The sequence below is a fragment of the Bos mutus genome, chromosome 16 (genome assembly GCF_027580195.1).
Source record: "Bos mutus isolate GX-2022 chromosome 16, NWIPB_WYAK_1.1, whole genome shotgun sequence".
NCBI lineage: Eukaryota > Metazoa > Chordata > Mammalia > Artiodactyla > Bovidae > Bos > Bos mutus.
The window spans coordinates 34,025,628-34,045,486 of record NC_091632.1 but is presented as its reverse complement, the minus strand read 5'-3'; the positions used below and the strand labels follow the sequence as shown (position 1 = coordinate 34,045,486).

The 19,859-nt window shown below is 56.0% G+C and overlaps 1 protein-coding gene across 1 annotated transcript; it reads right to left on the bottom strand.

Annotated features, from left to right (window-relative positions):
• Nucleotides 1-393: 393 nt before the first annotated feature.
• EFHD2 (EF-hand domain family member D2) lies at nt 394-18,574 on the bottom strand. Its single transcript, XM_070384959.1, is given in 5 exon segments — nt 394-2,165; nt 3,355-3,489; nt 4,985-5,132; nt 18,180-18,395; nt 18,397-18,574. Coding segments are annotated over 5 exon segments (726 nt in total). The 5' UTR covers nt 18,492-18,574; the 3' UTR covers nt 394-2,033.
• Between the last annotated feature and the right edge of the window lie 1,285 nt (nt 18,575-19,859).

The following is a 19,859-nucleotide window of genomic DNA, read 5'->3' as shown; positions in this document are numbered from 1 at the left end:
ACTTCTCTGGTGGTCTGGTGGCTAAGACTCCATGCATCCAGTGCAGGAGTCTTGGGTTTGATCCCTGGTCAGGGAAATAAATCCCCCGTGATGCAACTAAGCGCTCGCATGCCACAAGTAAAGACTCCGAGTGTGGCAACTAAGACCTAGCGCAGCCAAACAAATAAGCAGATTTTCCTTTTAAAAAAGAGCTTAGACGAGTCCCTGGGGACAGCACGTGAGCATCAAACTCAACTTCTCCCCTTAGGAAGAAGTCCTGCGTCCCCTCTTCTCCCTGGCTTCTGACATGGGAGCCACCTGAGCAAATGCTGCCCCCATACCCAGGTGACCTCGCCCTGTCCACTCCTTTCCCAGCCCCTCCCTTCTCCCACCCCAAGAAGAACCACACACACATAAGAATATAGAATTTTATCTTATTTAGTTAAAAAAAATAATCGTACCACCAAATGAAGAAGTAGCTTTTTTTTTTTTTTTGGTGAGATGCGAGGAGAGGAAAAAAAAAAGCAATAAGCCCAAAGAAAGAGAACTTTTTATATTCATCTGTATAAACATATCCGCTAAGGCAAACGCAATCCAGGGCCAAGGCTGCTGCACGGGGGTCGGTACCTCCTAATTCCTGCAGATTCTAAGGCCAAAAAAATAAAACCTCTGCAAGTCCAACAGAAGTTGTGTGGACTCTTGGGGCATCTTACTAAAATAAAGAATTATCAAGTTTAAAAAGCAGTGACGCTGTCACAACACACACGGAAAGTTGCATAACTGTGGCCTCGGCGGCCATTCACTTGTTTGGACTGGGGGATGGGCACAGCTTCACGACACAGCAACGGACACAGACACGCACACACACGGACACGCACACGTGTGAGCGCACATGGGGAGCCGCGTAGGGCCTGGCTGGTGGCACAGGCTTGGCCACGGCCCATCTGGGGAGGGGCACGGGGCAGGGGGGCTGGGGTCCCCGTGCACCCTCAGGGGGTGGGTGTGATGGGACAGGTTCCCGTCGCTGGTGCCAAGGTGGTGAACGTCATTCGGGGAAGGATAGCGTGAAAGAGCCCAGCCAGGCCCCCTGCTCCCAACCACCTGGTCTGTGCAAACCATTTAAAGCACTTCTTGGACACCTCCTGGAGAATGGAGGCGTGCTGGTTTCCTTCCCCATGAAGGGGCCAAGCCCTCCTCCCTGCCCCCTCTTCTCCCGGGACCCTCTGGCTGCTGTGGGCCAGTGTGGGGTGAGAGGGCGACCAGGAAGTGGTGTTTCTGCCCCCAGAGCCTTCCCGGCCCATGATCCATGGCATGGCCGGCAGAGTGTGGGCCCGTGAGGTAGATTGGCAGAGATGCCCCCTCACCCTGCCTGGCTGGGGCCCAGAGGGCTGGGGTTTCCATGTCAGCTGGGGGGCAGGGGGGTGGGCGGGTGGGCCAGGGCCTTGGGTCCCTTGGCCAGGATAGAAGCGCCCCCCCTTGATTCCAGCAGAGAGAGGAGGCAGGGCTGCAGGAACAGGTGCTGGGCGTGGGGAGCCGGGTGCCACCGATCAGCTCTATGGGGCTGAGATTCTTGCCATCTGTCGTTCGCCCAGTCTAGGGAGGGGCCCCAGGGCCGTGGGGCGGTGCAGCCTGTAGGTGAAGGGCAGCTGGCCTCTGGGGTGGGGACGAGGTGGACGGGGGAGGCGCAGGAAGGAGACCAGTGTGCTCTAGGGCACACTCTAGGAGTGCTCTAGGGCAGCCTCCCAGCAGGGTGCGCCCTAGAGCCGGGAGCAGGCGCGGCTGGGGCAGGCAGCGGGGCAGCCAGGAGGCGAAGGAGCAGGACTGGCCGGGCAGCTGGTGTCGCGGCCTCAGGAACAGCAGAGGGAGCGGGGAGAGGCTGGGCCGCTCTGGGAGACCCCGTCCACTGGCTTGTTCACAGACATCTGTAGCTTTTTAGCATGGTCCCTTCGGGCAGAGCCGAGGATCAAGCTGGGCCTCCGGTCTGCCCACCCTTGCCACCCTCGCGGGCCGGACCGGGCGCCAGGGCCGGGGCCACATGGTGGGGTGCAGCCTTGTTACTTGAAGGTGGACTGCAGCTCCTTGAAGGCCGCTTTCCGCTGCTTCATCTCCTCTGCCTGCTTCTTCCTCTCCTCCTGCTCTGCCTTGATCTCCTCCTCGAAGCGGCTGGACACGTTCATGGCCTGGACCTGGGATGGGGTCGGGTGGGAGTCGGGTGGTCAGGACCGGAGGCGGTCTCTCTGGGGTCTCTTCTAGTTCTGCTGTGCCCTCCATCCCACCCCAACCAATGCTCTGCCTCCCACCATCCAGACCCTTGGCTCGGCACCTCAGTCACCTCTCTGAGCCTCAGTTCTTCCATTTAGAGCCTGGTAGTGATTTAGTCGCCAAGTTGTGTCTGACTCGTGACTCCATAGGCTATAGCCTGCCAGGCTTCTCTGTCCATGGCACTTCTCAGGCAAGAATACTGGAGTGGGTTGCCATTTTCTCCTCCAGGGAATCTTCCCCATCCAGGGGTTGAACCTGGGTCTCCTGCACTGCAGGCAGACTCTTTACCAACTGAGCTACCAGGGAAGCCCATATTTAGAGCCTGGTGATTAATAACTCTGACCTCATAGGTACATGGAGAGGATTAAAAGAAATAAGATACATTCAGTGGCTGTTGCAGACTGGGTCCTGTAACTGAGAGCTTCTGATGTATCTATTCTTATCCTGTTCCTGTCCTGGGAAGTCCAACTGAACCCAGAAACATCCCATCAATTCTAGAAGCCCAGAAGGAGGTGGGAAGAGGCCTTTAGAAAGAATGTTCTTAGCTAACATGAAGATGGGGAGAAGCAAGAACAGGCAGGAGCCCCAGGGCCCTGGCAAGACAGGATCCAGGAACCATACTTGTCCCCTCCTCCTGAACCTGTGCCATGCCTGGAGTTGGCCTCTGGGGGCCATCACACTCCCTCCAGGCTGGGGCTGGCAGGGCTAGTGTCTCTGAGAGGCCCTGGGAACCAGTGCTGTGTTTCTGGGCCTGCTCTGCTGTTTCTTGGTCCCACCTTTTAAAGCCCAGTCCTTTGTGGGTAGTGGCTCTGTGTGCCAGGGCAGGGGCATCTCAAAGTGGTCCTTGTTCCCTCTTCAAGAATACACACGCCTCACCCATCCCTGGGGGAGAGAAGGGGGAAGCTGGAAAGGATCACAAGCTGGATGGGAGGGGACAGAAGCCAGGAACAACGTGGGCCCTGATAGGCATCAGTTCCCCATCTCTTGCCTGCGGCCTCAGCAGGGACAGGAAGGGGACATGCTGATCCTTCTGCTAACTGAGGGTCCTGGTGGATCCCAGCCACCCCCATTCTCAAGTGGGGTCAGGGCACCCCACAGCCCCCCATTCCTTACCTTGGCCTCAAAGAAGCTCTTGGCCCCCTTGACACCCTCGGTGGACACGTCGATCTCAGAGAGGCGGGCCAGCACGTGCAGCCCGCTGTCCTCCTGCAGCTCCCCAGCTGCTGCCTTGCGGAAAATCAGGAGGAACTGTGGCAGGGAGAACAGAACACTGACATCATCAGGGAGAGAGTGGGAGGGGCCAGAGCCTGCCCACCCCCGGGCCTGCTACAGGCCTCCCTGGGAAGAGAGGTGCTCTCGGGCCTGGGAGCCAGAGGCCTGGGCTCTCCACTCTCCATGCTCTGTGTTCCTGAACAGGCTGCTGGGCCCCTCCTCTCTGGGCCTCAGTTGCCCATCTGTAAAATGGGAGGATAGGTGACCTATCTCCTATCCACCCCAGGATTGGGGCTCCTGCAGGCTGCTCTGCCCACGCTCAGCTCCCAGCAAAAGCCTCAACTTATCTCTTACCTTTGTCTCCACCATTCTCCAAACCAGTCCACCTTAAATCCCACTTACTGAGCCCTGAAGGTACATGATTATGCCCATTTTACAGAAAGAGTGAGGCTCAGCACTGGAAAGTCATGGAGAAGGACTTGAACCCAGGTCCTGAGTCCATACCATCATCGTGTGCTGCCTGCACTGTCCTCCCTGGGCCTCGGCTCCCCCAGGCGCCTGGGCCACCTTTCTCTTGCTTGCCTCCTCTATGCTTCCTGCTAGCTCTCCAGGGCCCACCTGAGACCTGACCCTCCAGAGGCCACAGCTGGCATTTAACCCTGTGCTGCCCAGGAGGCCAGTGCTATTGCTATCTGGCTTGGAGCCTCGGTTTCCTCCTCCAGCAAGCAGGTTCGCTCATGGCTCCCATCTCAGAGTGAGGCTGAGTGAGAGCTGGAGTGTGAAGTCACCTGGCCCAGCGCCTGCTCCTCTTGGACCTGCAGGGTGAGTCCCTCCTCCATCTGCCCCCTCTTCTCCTCAGTCACAGCATCCTATCGTTTCACTCTCTGTGCATCTCCCCCTCTGCATGCCAGGACCCCTGGAGCACAGGGTCTTTCTCTGTACTCCCAGAGCCCACACGGGGTCAGGGATACGGGACTTCCCTGATAGTACAGTGGATGGGGAGTCTGCCTGCCAAAGCGGGGGACATGGATTCGATCCCTGGTCCAGGCGGTGGGGCAAACTAAGCCTGTGGGCCACAACTCCTGAGTATGCGCTCTAGAGCCCATGAGCCGCAACCACTGAGTCTGTGTGCTACAACCACCGAGGCTCGTGCACCTGGAGCCCATGCTCTGCAACAGGAGAAGCCACTGCAACAAAAAGCCTGAGCACTGCAACCAGAGAGTAGCTCTCTGCAAGTAAAGAAAAGCTCGCACAGCAGTGAAAACCCAACACAGACATAAATAAAAATCAATCAATCAATAAAATAAGTGCTCACTACATGAAGGGATGGATGGACCTTCTTCTCACTTAGGCATCTCAGAATCTCCCTGGGGACCTGCTCTACGATCTGCTGAAACCTCATTCAGCCAACAATCAGCCATTCAACAGTGGCTGTTCAAGGACAAGTAGCTCAGTGACAAAGCGGGGGTGAGTCTCTCTCCACCACCAAGCCCCCAGCAGTGTTGCCCCCCACGGGGAGGAGGAAGCTCACCTCCCGGAAGCTGAGCTTGCTGTCAAAATCCTCATCCACCTCCTTGATCATATTTTTCAGGCCCAGGTGGGTCTGGGGGGCTCCAAGTTTCTCCATCATGAGCTTTAGCTCCATCAGGTCAATGAATCCATCCCGGCCGGCATCGTACCTGTGGGTGCAAAGAGAGGTCTTAGGACATCCTGACACTTGTTCCTCACCAGCCAGAGCAGTGATAAGCCAGAGTGCAAGGAGCCTAGGAGCTCAAAAGTCACCTCTTAGCGAGGAACTCAGCCAAGGCTGATTTGTGGCCCAGTGACTGCTTGGTTACCTCTGATGATGGGGAGCTCACCACGTGGCCCGGCAGCCTCTTACATGTTGAGCAGTGCCAACTTTTGGCCAAACCTGCTACACAGGGAAGCTGAAACCACAGCCCATATCTACTGAATGAGACATGACAAGCATGTAGGAAGAATTCACAATATCATATGGGGTATGGACTGGGAGGGTGGGCCCTGATGTAAGAACTCACTGACCATCCTTAGGCACCTCCACAGGCCCTCGAGGGACATCTTGGCTCCATGTCTCCCCCTCTCCCTGTCCCCACCCAGGAGGGAGGCAGAAGGAACCACACTAAGGGTAGGGGCCAGAGCTCACAGGAGGGAGGGGAGTTTTCTGGAATGTGGCCTGGGGTGTGTTCAGGGAACAACTTGCACAGGGTGCCTGCAGAGGGGTACAGTGGTGGCTGGAAAGGCCTGGAACAATGATTAGGTGATGACTGTGTCTCTGCCCTGCACATTCCGGGTCTCTTTTTTCTACCACTCATGGCCTGGCAGAGAGACAGACAGGGTGAGGGGCAGAGTCTAAATAGCTTGCTTGACCGGCTTCCTTGTGTTAAGAGCTTGGGTCAGAGCTGCCCTCTGGCCCATCCCCTGGTGGGGGAGGTGCTTGCTGCTGGTGCTGGGAGCACACAGCCTGGCGGTTGTGGGCGCTGTTCCCACAGCCCAGCCAGGCCCTCTTATCAGGCCAACCAAGCAACTGCTCTGATTGCCTCCTGGTGGGTGGGGGAGGGTCATCTCAGTGTTGGCCAAGTGGGCCTCCTGAGCCTAAAGACCCTTGTGCAGTTCCTCAAGGCCTCAAGATGGCTGGGTGACAGTGCTGGTGACATTAATATGACACAGAGGGGCTGAGTTCCAGAAACTTTCTGCAGACTTGGATTTCCTACATAAACACTCATCTCGTTTCTGTCCCCTCTTCAAGGGCTCCCCAGTTCCCTTCCCCTATCTCCAGGTATACTTTATACAACTATGGAAATCTGATAGCAACCAGCTTTTGAAATCTTATCTTTGTGCTGGGAAATTTACCTACTTCATTTTTCTTAATCCTCTTCATTTAAAACGAAGGCTCAGAGAGGTGAAGTGAGCTGCCCAAGGTCACACAGCAGTAGAGGAAGGAGCTGGGCTTCTATCCCACGTCTGGAGGGCTCACAGACTTGCCCATTTGCTGGGCCCAGCCCCCCTCCACACGTCCTGGGGCTGCCAGCAGAACAGAGGAGCGCTGAGTGGAGCATTTGTGCGAGGGGTATAAATAGTTCACGAGCAAGTGAGTCAGTGGTTGGAAGTGACGCAGCACAGGGAAGACAGGTCTCTGGGAACCCTGCAGGGAACACAGGGTCCTGAGGCCTCTTCCCCCACCATGGAGAAAGGAGGCTGGAGTTCGGGCAGTGGCCACAGCCAAGGTGGAAGCAGATAACAGCGAGGATGCAGTGGAGGACTGTGGGACTTGAGAAGGTCAGGAAGACCAACGATCCTGTGGCCCAGACCCCACTTAGAGCTGGAGGGACCCTGTGGGGGGCACAGCGGAGCCCCTCATCTCCCATCTTTGGAGTCTGTTTGCCAGTTGGTAACAGGCAGGGTGGCTGCTCCTTGAGCCTTACTGACCGGTACTGGAGCAGCCCTGGAGCAACCCAGGAGGAGAGCAGCCCAACGACAGAGGAGTCAGTCTTCCCAGGGTCAGTCATACGGATGCCCCTCCTCAGTGTCCCTGAGGAAAACAAAGGCCCAGCCTCTTTCTGAACTTGGGCTCCAGTGACGTTCGGCGATGACATGTCAGGGCTGGAGCACACGGCCTGGGTTCTAGGAGACTGTGCAGTGAACCTCCCACCGAGGCCAAGAACCCCTGGTATGATGGTGACCCTTTCGTAGGGTCACTGTGGGGACTGAAGGGGTTCATACGTGACAAGCACTTAGCACAGCTCTGGCTCCAGAAACGGCAGCTACCAGCACTATCATGAGACTTAGTTACTTTTATGAAGCTCCTACTATGTGCCAGGCAGTTTCTCTCCACACCTCTATGCTCAGCAATCCTGGGGGGTCAGTTATGGCCCCACGTGACTGATTAGAGAACAGGGACTATAAACGTCTGGGCACTGGCCAGGGGTCCAGCCCCCCATCCCTGCGCTTCCCACACTTGACTCTCTCCACCGCCTCACTAGCCTCTCCTGAGTCTCAGCCCTATTTATTGCTCAAGGGTTTCTCCTGCAGCCAGGGGTGGCTCAGTTTCAGAGGAAGTGCAGATAAAGTGTCCACACTTGGACAGAAACGAGGGCTCTGGATCTCGGTCTCTGGCAGCTCCCAGGCCTGTCTGGGCTGCAGCTCAAACCGCGGCCTGAACCGCTGTCTGCGTCAATCAAGCATCAATCAATTACCAGGTCTGGGCTCCCGCCCCCAGGGGGACAGTGCTGGCCGCAGTGCCGGAGGATCAGCCACCAAGGGGAGGTGACAGAGAGCAGGGAGAAGCAGGTGCTGGAGTGGGAAGTGGGGCCCCAGAGGTGGTAACACTGGACCCCCTCCCCCCTCGGGGGAGTGGACCTCCACCATGTGCCCTGGGCTCTGATGTGGGCGGGCTCTGGGTCACTGGATCAGCTAGATTCTTCCTGGGTAAACCCTGGAGGTTTGTGCTCACAGCACGTCTGCTGAGACTGACCCGAGTCCAAGCCCCAGCTCTGCCATCTGCGGGCTAGGTGACCCTGTTCAAGTCACGTGACCCCAGGCGCCTCAATTTCCCCATTCACACCATGGAGATCAGACCCATCTCAGGCTCAAGGCAAGGGTTAAGAGAGGGTCCACAAAGATTCTGAGCACAGAGGCTGGCCCACAATAAGTACTTAATTAATACACACTAATTACAGTACCACTGCTGAATTATTATTATTGTTAACATCTATCATTAGGGTTTGAGAGTAAAGGAGATTATGGATATATAAAACGGGCTTTCCAGGTGTTGCAGTTAGTAAGGAACTTGCCTGCCAATGCAAGAGACGTGGGTTCAATCCCTAGGTTGGGAAAATCCCCTGGAACAGGAAATGGCAACCCACTCCAGTATTCTTATCTGGAAAATCCCATGGACAGAGGCGCCTGCCGGGTGACTGTCCATGTTGTCACAAAGAGTTGGACATGACTAAGCCCATACTGAAGCTGAAGCTCCAATACTATGGCCACCTGATGTGAAGAGCCGATTCATTAGAAAAGACCCTGACGCTCGGAAAGATTGAAGGTAGGAGGAGAAGGGGACGACAGAGGAGATGGCTGGATGGCATCACCGACTCAATGGACATGAATTTGAGCAAGCTATGGGAGATGGTAAAGGGCAGGGAAGCCTGGCGTGCTGCCATCCATGGGGCCGCGAAGAGATGAACACGACTGAGCGACTGAACAAAACAAAGCCCACACACGTACGCACACAAGGATATAAAACACCTAATACGTAATATGTGCCTAAAACCTGCTAACTTGATTATAATAGCTCTATTGAGAACTTTTAATGTGCCAGATACTAGTTAAGTACTTTGTACATATAATATAAAAATAGTGATAATAATAATAGTGGTAAAAAATACAATTTCTTCCCCAGTCCTGATTGTGTATGGCTGGGAGGAAATGCTTGCTGTAGACTGGCCTGGAGGTAGGGGGTGGACAAGATGAATGAGGGATCCCATGAGCACCTCCTCTGAAGGTCCAACTACTTCCATCCCCAACCCCCATTAGGCTGGATTCAGAGACCCTGCCACTTGGGGAGGTGGAGAGATATAATCTTTTGCTCTCTCACTGGGCAGAGAGAGAGAGAAGCCCCAGTCCTGGGTCACCCTCTGGTTCCTCCTCTGACAGAGAGGGAAGTGAGAAAGGGGGAGATGGTCACTGTGCCACCAGCAGGAGGATGCCTGGCAACCCAGGAGAGAATGGTGTTAGTAGGATGCTGGGAAACTGGCATATCCCTGGCTGGGGAGACCCTCTCTTCCAACAGCCCTTGCCCTGAGCTGGAGCTGAGGCTACAGGTAGCTCAGAGGATCCAGGCAAAGACTGTACACAAGATCCGTCTGGATGCCTGGTCTACTCGCTTCATGTCATGTAGGGAAATTGGGGCCCAGAGTGGGTAGCAAGCAGCCCAGAGTCACACAGCTAGAGATCAGCAAGATTCCAAAAGCTGTAAACTTTGCTCCCTTCCTACCAGCCTGCTTCCCTCTTCTTTGTGGTCCCGTAAGAGGTCCTGAATTCTCAAGCCTGCTGTAAGAGGTCTTGAATTCTCAAGCCTGCAGGGCTGGGGGAGGCTGGGCCGAGAGCAGAGGCTTGGGACCTGCCTGGGAGGACCAATTCCATCCGGCGGGACTGACAACAAAGCTCCTGGGCTGGGAGCTCAGCACTTTTCTCCAGCACTGGACGAGGCTGCTGCATCTGGCACTGTGCCCACATTCCTACTCCCCTCCCCCTGAACAGTTCTCAACAGGGAGGGCTCAGCTGCTGCCGCCCCGGATGCTGGTGACAAAATCCCCTCCCATCTGTCCTTGAAAGTGGAGCAGCGGCCACCACCCGGGCAGACTTTGCCCCTTTGGGCTGCAGGGCCCCCTTGGCGATTGCTCCTCCTCTCCTGGTTCTGATAACCCGGAGTTCTGGGGCTGAGCAGCAGCCGGCCCTGATAGTGTGCAGGGCCTGCCCCTATTTCATAACAATATTATCATTAGTGGCTCCTCTTGGCTGAGCACGTGCTATGTGGCAGGCACTACCCCAAGTGCTTTGTGTCAGATCCTCTCAAGAACTTGGTGCTGCTGCTGCTAAGTCACTTCAGTCATATCTGACTCTGTGTGACCCCATAGACGGCAGCCCACCAGGTTCTGCCGTCCCTGGGATTCTCCACTGGAGTGGGTTGCCATTTCCTTCAAAGAACTTGGTGAAGCAGGCATAAACATCTCCATACTACAGACGAGCAGACTGAGGCTCAGGGAGGAAGTGACTTGGCCAAGATCATAGCTAACAAGGACACACCTAACTATCAGAACCCTGGCCTGAGGAAAAACATGTGCTTTTAACTACTATGCTGTGTTCTGATGCCTACAGACCCTGTAACAAAGAAACTCAGGTTGGGAGGGATACTGGAGGCCACCTCATTGAGCACTCATGAGGGTCAGATCCCCTAATGCAGCTTTCCTGCTTGAATACCTCTGAGGACGGGAAGCTCACTGCTTCACTAAAACAGCCCATTTTGGCTTTGTAACTCTCTATTAGAAAGTTGCTCTTTCTAATATGACCCTCCCCATTGGCCAGCTGTGCTGTACAGTCTGATGGCAGAGTGAGGAGCCATCAGAGTCACTGCACAGGGGGAGAGGGGCAATGGTTTGGGAGCATAGGGGACCCCAATTCTCTCCCTTCTGGTTCCCATCCCATCCCAGGCCTTTGCTGGTGGTCTCTCTGCCCATGGGGGTTGCCAGGAGGACAGACAGCTGGAGAGAGTGGTGTTTATGGACCACTGAGCCCCCAGGCCCACCTGACTTTGGCCCCAGTATTCACAGACCTGATCTTCCCCCATCCTGTCTGGGGAGGCCTCAGTGGCTCCAAGGCCTGTACTCTTTGTCCTGAAATGGGAAGGTAGGAAAGTTCTAGACACCAGGGAAATTCTGGCCTTGCTACTTGTCACAGTTGGGTTGGCCCGGCATGCCTCCTGGTACAGGTAGACACCCACAGGCTCGGTGATGACAGTTCGGTAGTGCCCATCCGTTCCTACACTCCCCCACCTCCAGACTGCCTGACTCGGGCGGGGAAAGCCCAGTCACTCACCACTTCCTCCAGCCCTATCTTTAGAGTCTGACACTCGATCTGTTGCCCTGTGTCAGCGAAGGAGAGGGTGTGTGAGCGTGTATGGGTGAATGTGTGGCCAGGGTGGGGCTGATGCTTCCCCTATGGCTTCCCAGGGAGTCCACGGATCAAGTGGGTGCCCCCCCTTGGCTGATGGCAACCTGCTGGGGGCTGTCAGGGCTCAGGACACCCTAAACTCGGGTTTAAGCATCTCTCACTGAGCCCCACCCTGGGAGGGCAGCTCCCTCCACTGGTAGCAATAGCAGTGGGTCTCCCCACAGCCTGCTCTTAATAATAATTATTATTATAACAGTGATTGCAAAGGACATATACCGAATGTCTAATATAATCCAGTGTTTATTACTTAACTTAATCTTCCCTCTTGTTATTGTCTCACTCCCTAGACTCAGGAACGGGGCAGGGAGACGGCTATGGGGTGGCCCAGTGCTTCTTAAACCTTAAAGTGCATACCTGGTGAGTCTTACTAAAATGCAGACTCTGATCCAGTAGGCCTGGGGTGGAGCCTGAGCATCCGGATTTCTAACAAGCTGATGAGGAGATGCTCCCAATAGGGTCCCATGGGAGCAAAAGACTTGGAGTCAGAAGGATCAAATTTAAATCCTGTCTGCTCCTCAGTCATAGAAACCTGAGACTCAGTCTTCTTATCTGTGAAATGGGTGATGACCATCTTACAGGATGTTGAGAAAGAATTAAACAAGAGGTAAAGTTCCTGGAATGGAGCAGCCCCAGAGGTCCTCTCTCTCCACACAGCTCAGGAGTCCCCAGGCCTGGCTCTGTCTGGCTGCACCTTTCTGGCCTAGAATCCTTCTCTAGAGTCCTAAAAAAGCGGAAATCAGCCAAGGAGAAGACTGCTGGGCAGACAGAGGGACCTCAGCTGCTGGAGGGCGTGGGGTTGGCTTTGCAAGGTCTGGTCTCCTAGAGCTGAAGCTAGGCCCTGAACCCAGAGGCACAGACAGAAGGCAGGAAGGCGCAAACCAAAAGGGAACCGAAAGTCCCCGGGGGTTGGGAGAGGAGAGGTGACTCAGAATCACAAGGGAAGTAGAAGAGCAGAGGACAGGCCCGAGGCCAGAAAATCCTCCCTCCCCAGAAAGCCAGGCTCCCGGCTGCTGTAGGTGCAGGACCCAACCTCTGAACCCCCAGAGGGTTGCACCACCACCCCCCCCCGCCCCGCCCCGTCCCCCAGCCACAAACACCGCCCTCATTTGGCCTTGGGAGCTCCCTGTAGGCAGACCTGGTTCTAATCCTGCCCTGGCCACTTATTATAAGCTTGGGCCTTGCTTTTCTCATCTGGCAAATGGGGAGAATGACAGCACCCACCTCACTGGGCTGGTCTGAGGATTCAATTTAGTTCCTGAAATAATACACCGGGCCTCATGGGCCTGGTGGCTCCATTTAACAAGGAGAGGGCATGGAGGCAGGGGGCTGGCTATGAAGGGCTGACATCATGGCATCCTTCAAGAGAACTTTAAGTACTCCTCGTAGAAATAAAGAAACGGAACCCGACCTTTCCAGCCCTGGGGGTCCAGCCTCTCTCACTCCCAAAGACCCCTCTATGCCATTGCTCTTCATGAGACTGTAAGCTTCTTGAGGGCAGAAATTTTATTTTTCCCTTAATTCTCTGGAACTTGCATACAGAAACTTAACAAAGTATGATCAAAGGAGTGAACACTACATTTTAAAAATATGTCACCTATGTTTTTAGTAGCCCACCAGCCAGACACGATGGTGGACTCTTTACAAAGGCACAGGAGTTTTTTTTTTGACTACACTATGCAGCTTCCAGGATCTTGGTTCCTGGGCCAGGGACTGAACCCAGGCCCTTGGCAGTGAAAGTGCAGAGTCCTAACCACTGGACCACCAGGGAGTTCCCCAGGACTTTCTCAACTTAATCCTCAGGACTTTCCCAGGCAGGTTCTTTAGCCCCAACGAAAATAGACTCTGAGAAACGGAGTACCCACCCGCTGGGCAATGGCACACGGGAGCCAACTAGAGCCCTAGTTTTGTGTCATCCCCGGGCTGCTGGGTGCTCTTCCCTTTTTTCTGCCACCTGCCTTCCAAGTAATTAAGTGATAATGAATTCGATTCCCCATTTTTGTTATTTCCCAAAGCCATATGTAGCTGTCAATCAAAGCTTCTGTTCTGCAGGAGGGAAAGAAGGTTCTCATGCTGAGGCCGGTCACTCGGGCCCAAAGCAAGAGGGCTGTTGCCAGCCTGGCAGGCCGGGCAGCTCCGTGGGGGGTAAGTGGAGGCATCCAGTGGCTTTTTGGAGCCATCTCTGCCTCAGCCACCTCGCCAGGGCTGGGACGGTAGTGACAGGAACTTGGTGAGGACTTATTCTATGCCAAGCCCTGGATTAAACACTTCATAACAACTCTGGGAGGTGAAGGCTATTGTTCTCCCTGTTTAGGAAGTGAGGAAGTGAGGCTCAGAAGGGTTTACTGTGTCTTGCCCCAGGGCTCACAGCTGGGATTCCAACCCAGGGTAAGTAAGTAAGTAAGTAAGTAAGTAGGTGAAATCGCTCAGTCGTGTCTGACTCTTGCGACCCCTATCCCCTGGTAGGACTGTAGCCTACCAGGCTCCTCTGTCCATGGGATTTTCCAGGCAAGAGTACTGGAGTGGGTTGCCATTTCCTTCTCCAGGGGATTTTCCTGACTCAGGGATCGAACCCGGGTCGCCCGCATTGCAGGCAGATGCTTTATCCTCTGAGGCAGGGTAGCACACTCCAAAGGCCCAGCCATTAACCACTGCACCAGACAGTCTCCCAGAAAGGACAAGGGGCTGTGCTGGGGGGCAGGGGGGCGGTGCTGTGAGCTGCAAAAGCCTGAGGAGATACCAGGGAGGTGGAGCAGGTGGAGGGGAGGGAAGGGTGGGAAGAAGAGAGGGGCACTGGCTGTTCTGACGCAAGGGGTCATGAGACGAAATGGCTGGGGACGGGGCTGGGCCAGGCAGGGAACTAGGGCATCTTCCTCGGATTCCACAGCAGGTTCAGAATTACATGGCTGCCTCCCTCTCTGGCAGGTCTTAGCTTACAAAACCCCACAGAGCCCCAGGCAACAGCCCCAGGCTGTTGCCAGCCCAGAAGTGGCTGCCTTGAGGCCCTCTGGGGCCACACCCCTGCCCCTTGCCTGGAGGTCTCAGCATTAGTCACTCAGTCTGACTCTTTGCTACCCTAGACCCTATGGACTGTAGCCCTCCTCTGTCCATGGAATTCTCCAGGCAAGAATATTGGAGTGGGTTGCCCTTTCCTTCTCCAGGGAGGCCTTCTTCCCAACCCAGGCAGGACCCTAAATGAATGAGCAGACAGAGGAGGGGAGAGGGTGGAGTTAGAGGTGATGGGAGGAACCTGAGGGAACAAGGGGAGGACGGACTGAGAGTCAGGTGCCTCCAGGTGCCTGGCACTGTGCCAGAGCGCGTGTGCATCACCTGCCTGCAGCCCCCGCCCAGAAGCAGGGACCACTGTCCCCAAATGTACAGATAAGGATGCTCTGGTTCAGTGGTTGAAAATCTCCCCATGAAAGTCACTACACCTTCCTGGGCCTCAGTTTTCTCTTCTGTAAAATGGGGAGAAGGGTTGATGACAACCCCCCAAGGTCTCTCCCAGATGGAAACTACCAGGAGTGTAAGGTCAGTGATAGTAGAGAGCGTGGCCATCTTCCCTCTGCCCCCTTTCCTCTCCCTCCATCTCCACGCTGAGGAAGAATCTGTTGATGACCACTGAATGGATGAACTGGAGGACCCCAGAAGGCAGTTCTGTCATCCAGACAGCTCAGGATTGCTCAGACATAAGGAGGTCACTGCTGAATCATCTTTGAGAATCATCTGTCATTGTGCTCCTTTTACAGATGGGAAGACTGAGGCCAGGGGAAGGGCGGACATACTAGGTAATTCCATAGCAAAGCCCTGCTTCCTATCTCCTGACCTCCAAGGCAAGTCCAGCTCCCAATTCCTTCTGCCCTCTCCCGTCTCTTGCACTCTGATCTGGGGGACGGTTTCCCAGGAGGCCTGGGCTCCCCTCCTCTCTGCCATGGGGGCTGCAGATCAGGGTGGAAGTCTCTCGGCAAAGCCCTGGCTGTGATCCTCCAGCCCTGCTTGGACCCAGGAGGCTGCAGCCCCTCTTGGATGGCAGAAGCAGAACGGGGGTTTTGTCTTCCATGAGAGCCTGTCTGTTGGCTGTTCACAGCTGGGACTCGGCTGGGCTGGGCTCCGCTGGCACAGTGAAGCCTTGTTTCCTTGAATACAAAATCTGCCGCCTTCCCTCCTCGCCAGGGCCCCCCGGCGGGCGGTACTTCCTTCCCTAGAAGTCCAGCTCCCTGGCCCCTTCCTGCCCTCCTACCCCATCCCTGCCAAGCAGCACCCCATCAAGCAGCAGTGGTGCCAAGATGGGGCTCCAGGGGTTCGTCTCCGCTCAATTTTCACCAAAGTATCCCTCGTCAAACTCATACCAAAAACAGCCTCCATAAAACAGTGAGCTTGCTCTGCAAATGCAGGTTCACGATCACTCCCCAAGCCACGTGCTCCTTCTAAACAAGCTGCAGCTTCCCATTTAGTGAAGGTGTTAGTCACTCAGTCATGTCCGACTCTTTGTGACCCCACTGACTGTAGCCCACCAGGCTCCTCTGTTTATGGGATTCTCCAGGCAAGAATATTGGAAGGAGTTGCTGGGCCCTTCTCCAGGGGATCTTCCCGACCCAGGGATCAAACCCAAGTTTCCTGCATTGCAGGCAGATTCTTTACTGTCTGAGCCACCAGGGAAGCAATCCCAAGTCCCTGCTTATTTGGCATGTCTGGGTTCTCCAAACTGTTCCTTCTTTTTATTTTTCGTGGGGGTAGAAGGGATGTCATGGAAGCCCAAGAGTAGGAGGTGGTGGGTCCATGTGGGGGAAAATCAGCCATGAATATGGAAGGGGGTGCTGGGTGATCGTCCCCTTGTGGAGGCAGACATCTGTGATGGGAAACCCAGGAGGGAAGAACATGAATTCTGGAGTCATAGACCTGGGTTTAGAGCCTGACTCCATCATTTTCTAGCTGTGTGTTCTTGGCAAGTTACTTCACTTCTCTGTGCCCAGACTGCCCAACTGCGCCACAGTGGTGATGACAGTTCTGTGTCATGGGGTGCTGGGAGGAATGGAGGAGCTCCTTAGTCCTTGGGCACTGTGAATATAGGGATCAAGCAGCTGAATAATCTCTCCTATACTTCCCTGTGGGGGGTGGGAGGGGTTCAGCAGAGTCTACCAGGAAGTTGCCCTCTATTGGGTCTGGAATCCTGGAACTCCTGCGCTTCTGATAAGGCCAGTTTTGATCAGGAAAAAAACTTGAGAAGAACTCCTAAACCAAGACCCTGGAGGCAAAGGAGCAGGCTCCTCAGGGACCGTGCAGAGGCCTGGGGTGGGGTTAAGGACTCAGTTCTGCCCCAGGCTGACCCTCGGAAAAAATTATGGGGTTCCCAGCCATTCAGATCTGAGAACCAAAAAACCTCTTCCCTACAATAAGGGTCAAATGCAGAAGCAGCAGCCGCAGTAAACAGTAAGAAGTGGGAAAGAGCCTTTCTCAAGCTGGGGGGTTGCAAAACACCCTGGGCTTCCTGCTTGCCGCTGGGTCACACTGCCCCAGCCTGCCTCCACCTCCTGCCCCAGCCAAGGTGGCTGCCAGACCTCCTGACTTCCTCACCTGAGACTTGACCTCAGGACGGGTCTACCTTTTTGGATCCATTTCCAGACCTATTCCATATCACACCCCCCAAGGCTGTTTTGCCTGCCAGGGGCAGGGGCCATGGGCAACAGGAGGTGGGTGGGGAAGAGTATCAAAGGGAGGGGGGTTGAGCACCTTCACGGCCCCCACCCCCTCTAGCCCCCTCACTGCTGGGGGGCAGAGCATCTGATTATCTCAGTCCCAAGAGGGTGAACCCAGGGGTGGACCCGAAGGGCATCAGGAAGTTTTTCTCTCCAGTCACTTAAGAGATTTAAAGTTTTTTTGTTGGGGGAAGGGTAAGTCCATAGGTCTGAAAGTACCTGTCCAATCTGCTGAGGCCATGGGGTGTGGAAAAAGGGATGGAGGAAGGGCTGAGGTGAGAGCCACCAGCCAAGTCAGATAGGAGGTGACCCTCTGCAGGGAGGGCGGGGGGCACGCAGTGAAAGAAGAGGGGAAAGGAGAGATGGGGCCTTCTGACAGAAAGCCAGTGACTGCAAAGCTTCAGGGCGTAGTGGGTGGTGAGGGCAAGAGGAGGGAGCTGCTGTCTGGAGAGGGAGGAGGGGGACAGTCCTGACGGGACTATTGGTGGTGGGGTTTGTACAGACCTGCGGAGTAGAGGGCAGGGAGGAAGGGGTCCCTCCCTAGGGAGATCACCTGAGGGTCAAGGGTAGGGGTCCTGGCTAAAGGAGTGGATGGGGGTAGAGCTAAGAGGGACTGAAGGGTCTCTGACACAGTTTTGGGGTAGATGCTGAATAAGTGCAGGGAAAGTGGGGGAGGGGTCTCGGCCCAGAACCCGCGTTGAGGGAGATGTAAGATAAGCGGAAGAAATGAAAAAACCCCAGCCAGTGAAAGGAACGGTCACCTTTGTTGAGGCGCTAGAGGGTGGGGTGGGTGTTTCTGACCCGCGTTTGGGGTGGGGGTTGGTTGGGAATTCAAGTAGCTGAGGAGGAGGAGGAGGCAGAGGCCTCGGGGCCCCCAGTCTCGTGGTGCGCGGGTGTGGAGAAGCATCGCTAACAAGACAGGGGTCCTAGGCCAGAGATCCGAGCTCTCCAGACCCACGCGAATGGTAGCAGTGGGGGCTCGCGCTTCTCTAGAAAGAGCCGCGGGGTCCCCCACTCCGTATGCGGGCGGGTAGGGTACCGGGGGCAGCGTCACCGTGAGAAGGGGTCGCGTGCCAGGGACCGCGGGTCCCCAGACCCATAAGCGTGGTGGGGAGGAGGTCCCGAAGCCTCGTGACTATCTGGAAGGGATCTGGGGTCCTCGCCCCTGATGTGTCGGGGATCGGGGAGATCGGCTGGCCGCATGGGTCCCGGGACCGCGCGGGGTCTCAGGAGCCGAGGCCGGCTCGCGGGGTGGGTGGGGAACAGGGTCGAGCGGGCACTCACTCCTTGAACATCTTCTCCATGTCCTTGATCTGCTTCCTGGAGAACTCCTTGAACTCAGTGTAGGGGTTGAAGACGCGGCGGCTGGGTGACTGGGGCTCGCCGATGCCCTGGTTGAGGTCGGCGCGCCGCAGCAGCTTGGCGCTCAGCTCTTCGTCCGCGCTGCCCAGCGCCTCGGCCGTCTCGTCGGGCGCTCCCGCCGCCGCCGCCGCCGCCGCCCCCGTTCAGCCCGGGCTGCTCCGGGGCCTCGCCGCCGCCCTCGCCCTCCATCTGCAGCCGCCGGCTCAGCTTGCTGGCCAGCTCGTCCGTGGCCATGGTGGCCCGCGCGGCGCTCGCCTTGGCCCGGCGTCTGCTCGTCGCGCGCCCGCACCGCCTCTGGCCGCGCTCTTCCTCTTCCTGACACTCCCCACCGCCAGGCACCGCCCCTGAAGGTGGGACTTACGCCCCTCGCGGGGCCCGCCCGCTCCCGCCCCTGATCCCGGCCCAGCGCAGCCCGCTCCTGCTCCGGCTCGGTCGCAGCGGCTCAAGTGTGCCGGGAGTGCCGGGCCCGCCACCGTACCCCGCCCCCCCGCGTCAGGTTGGGGGACGCCGTGGAAACCCATCCCCCGCTCTCCGTCCTCACTGTGCCAACTGAGCGGGAGAGGTCAGGCGATCGAGGCGGGAAGGAAGTGGGGGGTCCTTCCCTGCAGTTTGGGCGTGGGTCTGGGGCTCAGAGGGGCGCCGCCCCCAACCCCTTCTCTGGAATCCCCACGCCGTGAGGTCGTAATCTCGTGTTGGCGTGACACCTTGTCGGTTGCCATGGAGACCACTCGATGTTACACACTGGCGCTCTCCATGAGGGTTGCGAGGCTAATGAAGAAGGTGGACCCCGTGTGCAGGATACCCTGTGTAGATGTACCCGCAGGTGGAGCCGCCGCATCTTTTGGAAAGGGAAAGACCAGCAGCTGCGAGGGAGATGGCGCTGGGCCTCAGTCTTGAGGTCCTCGAAGATACCTCAAGAGAGAGCAAGGGAGAAGGGCCTGGTCCTCTCCCCGCGGGTCAGCACATAACATGAATGACTTGGCAGAATAGCTACCGGGCCATGCGGTCGTCTGTGACTTTATTTTAGGGGATCTGGCAGGGAGATCTTGATGTTGCCATTTCAGTGGGACCCCAGAGAAGAGGTGTCCTCTCCCAAGGCTCAAGGGATGGGGTGTTAGGAAGAGGCCAGACAGAGAATTTCTCTCTGTGGTCTGGTCTGTCACCTTAAAACTGAAGAGTTGTGGACTTCCAGCATCAGGACTCCTACAGGGGAGGAGAGGAGCTGGTTGATAATACCAGTTTCCAGACTCCAATCCAGAAAAACAAATCTGATCTCTGGAGTGGGACCCAGAAATCTACATTTTAACAGACACCCAGGCGCGTTTGGCTACATGAAGTTTGAGAATCACTACTGTGCTTTGTGCTTGTTCTCTAAAATGTTAGGACGATTCTCAAGACTCTGCAGAAACAGCTTCCCCCAGAGAAGAGATGGGCTTAGGGCTTAAAAAAAACCAGTGCTCTGGAAACAGAGAGCACTTGAGAATGTAAAACCAGCGAGCTGTTACAGACTGATTCCCAAAGAACAGATCCTCAGTTGATATTTGTTGATTTCCCACAGTTTAAGAATATTGCTGGCACTCCCCTGGCAGTCCAGTGGTGAAG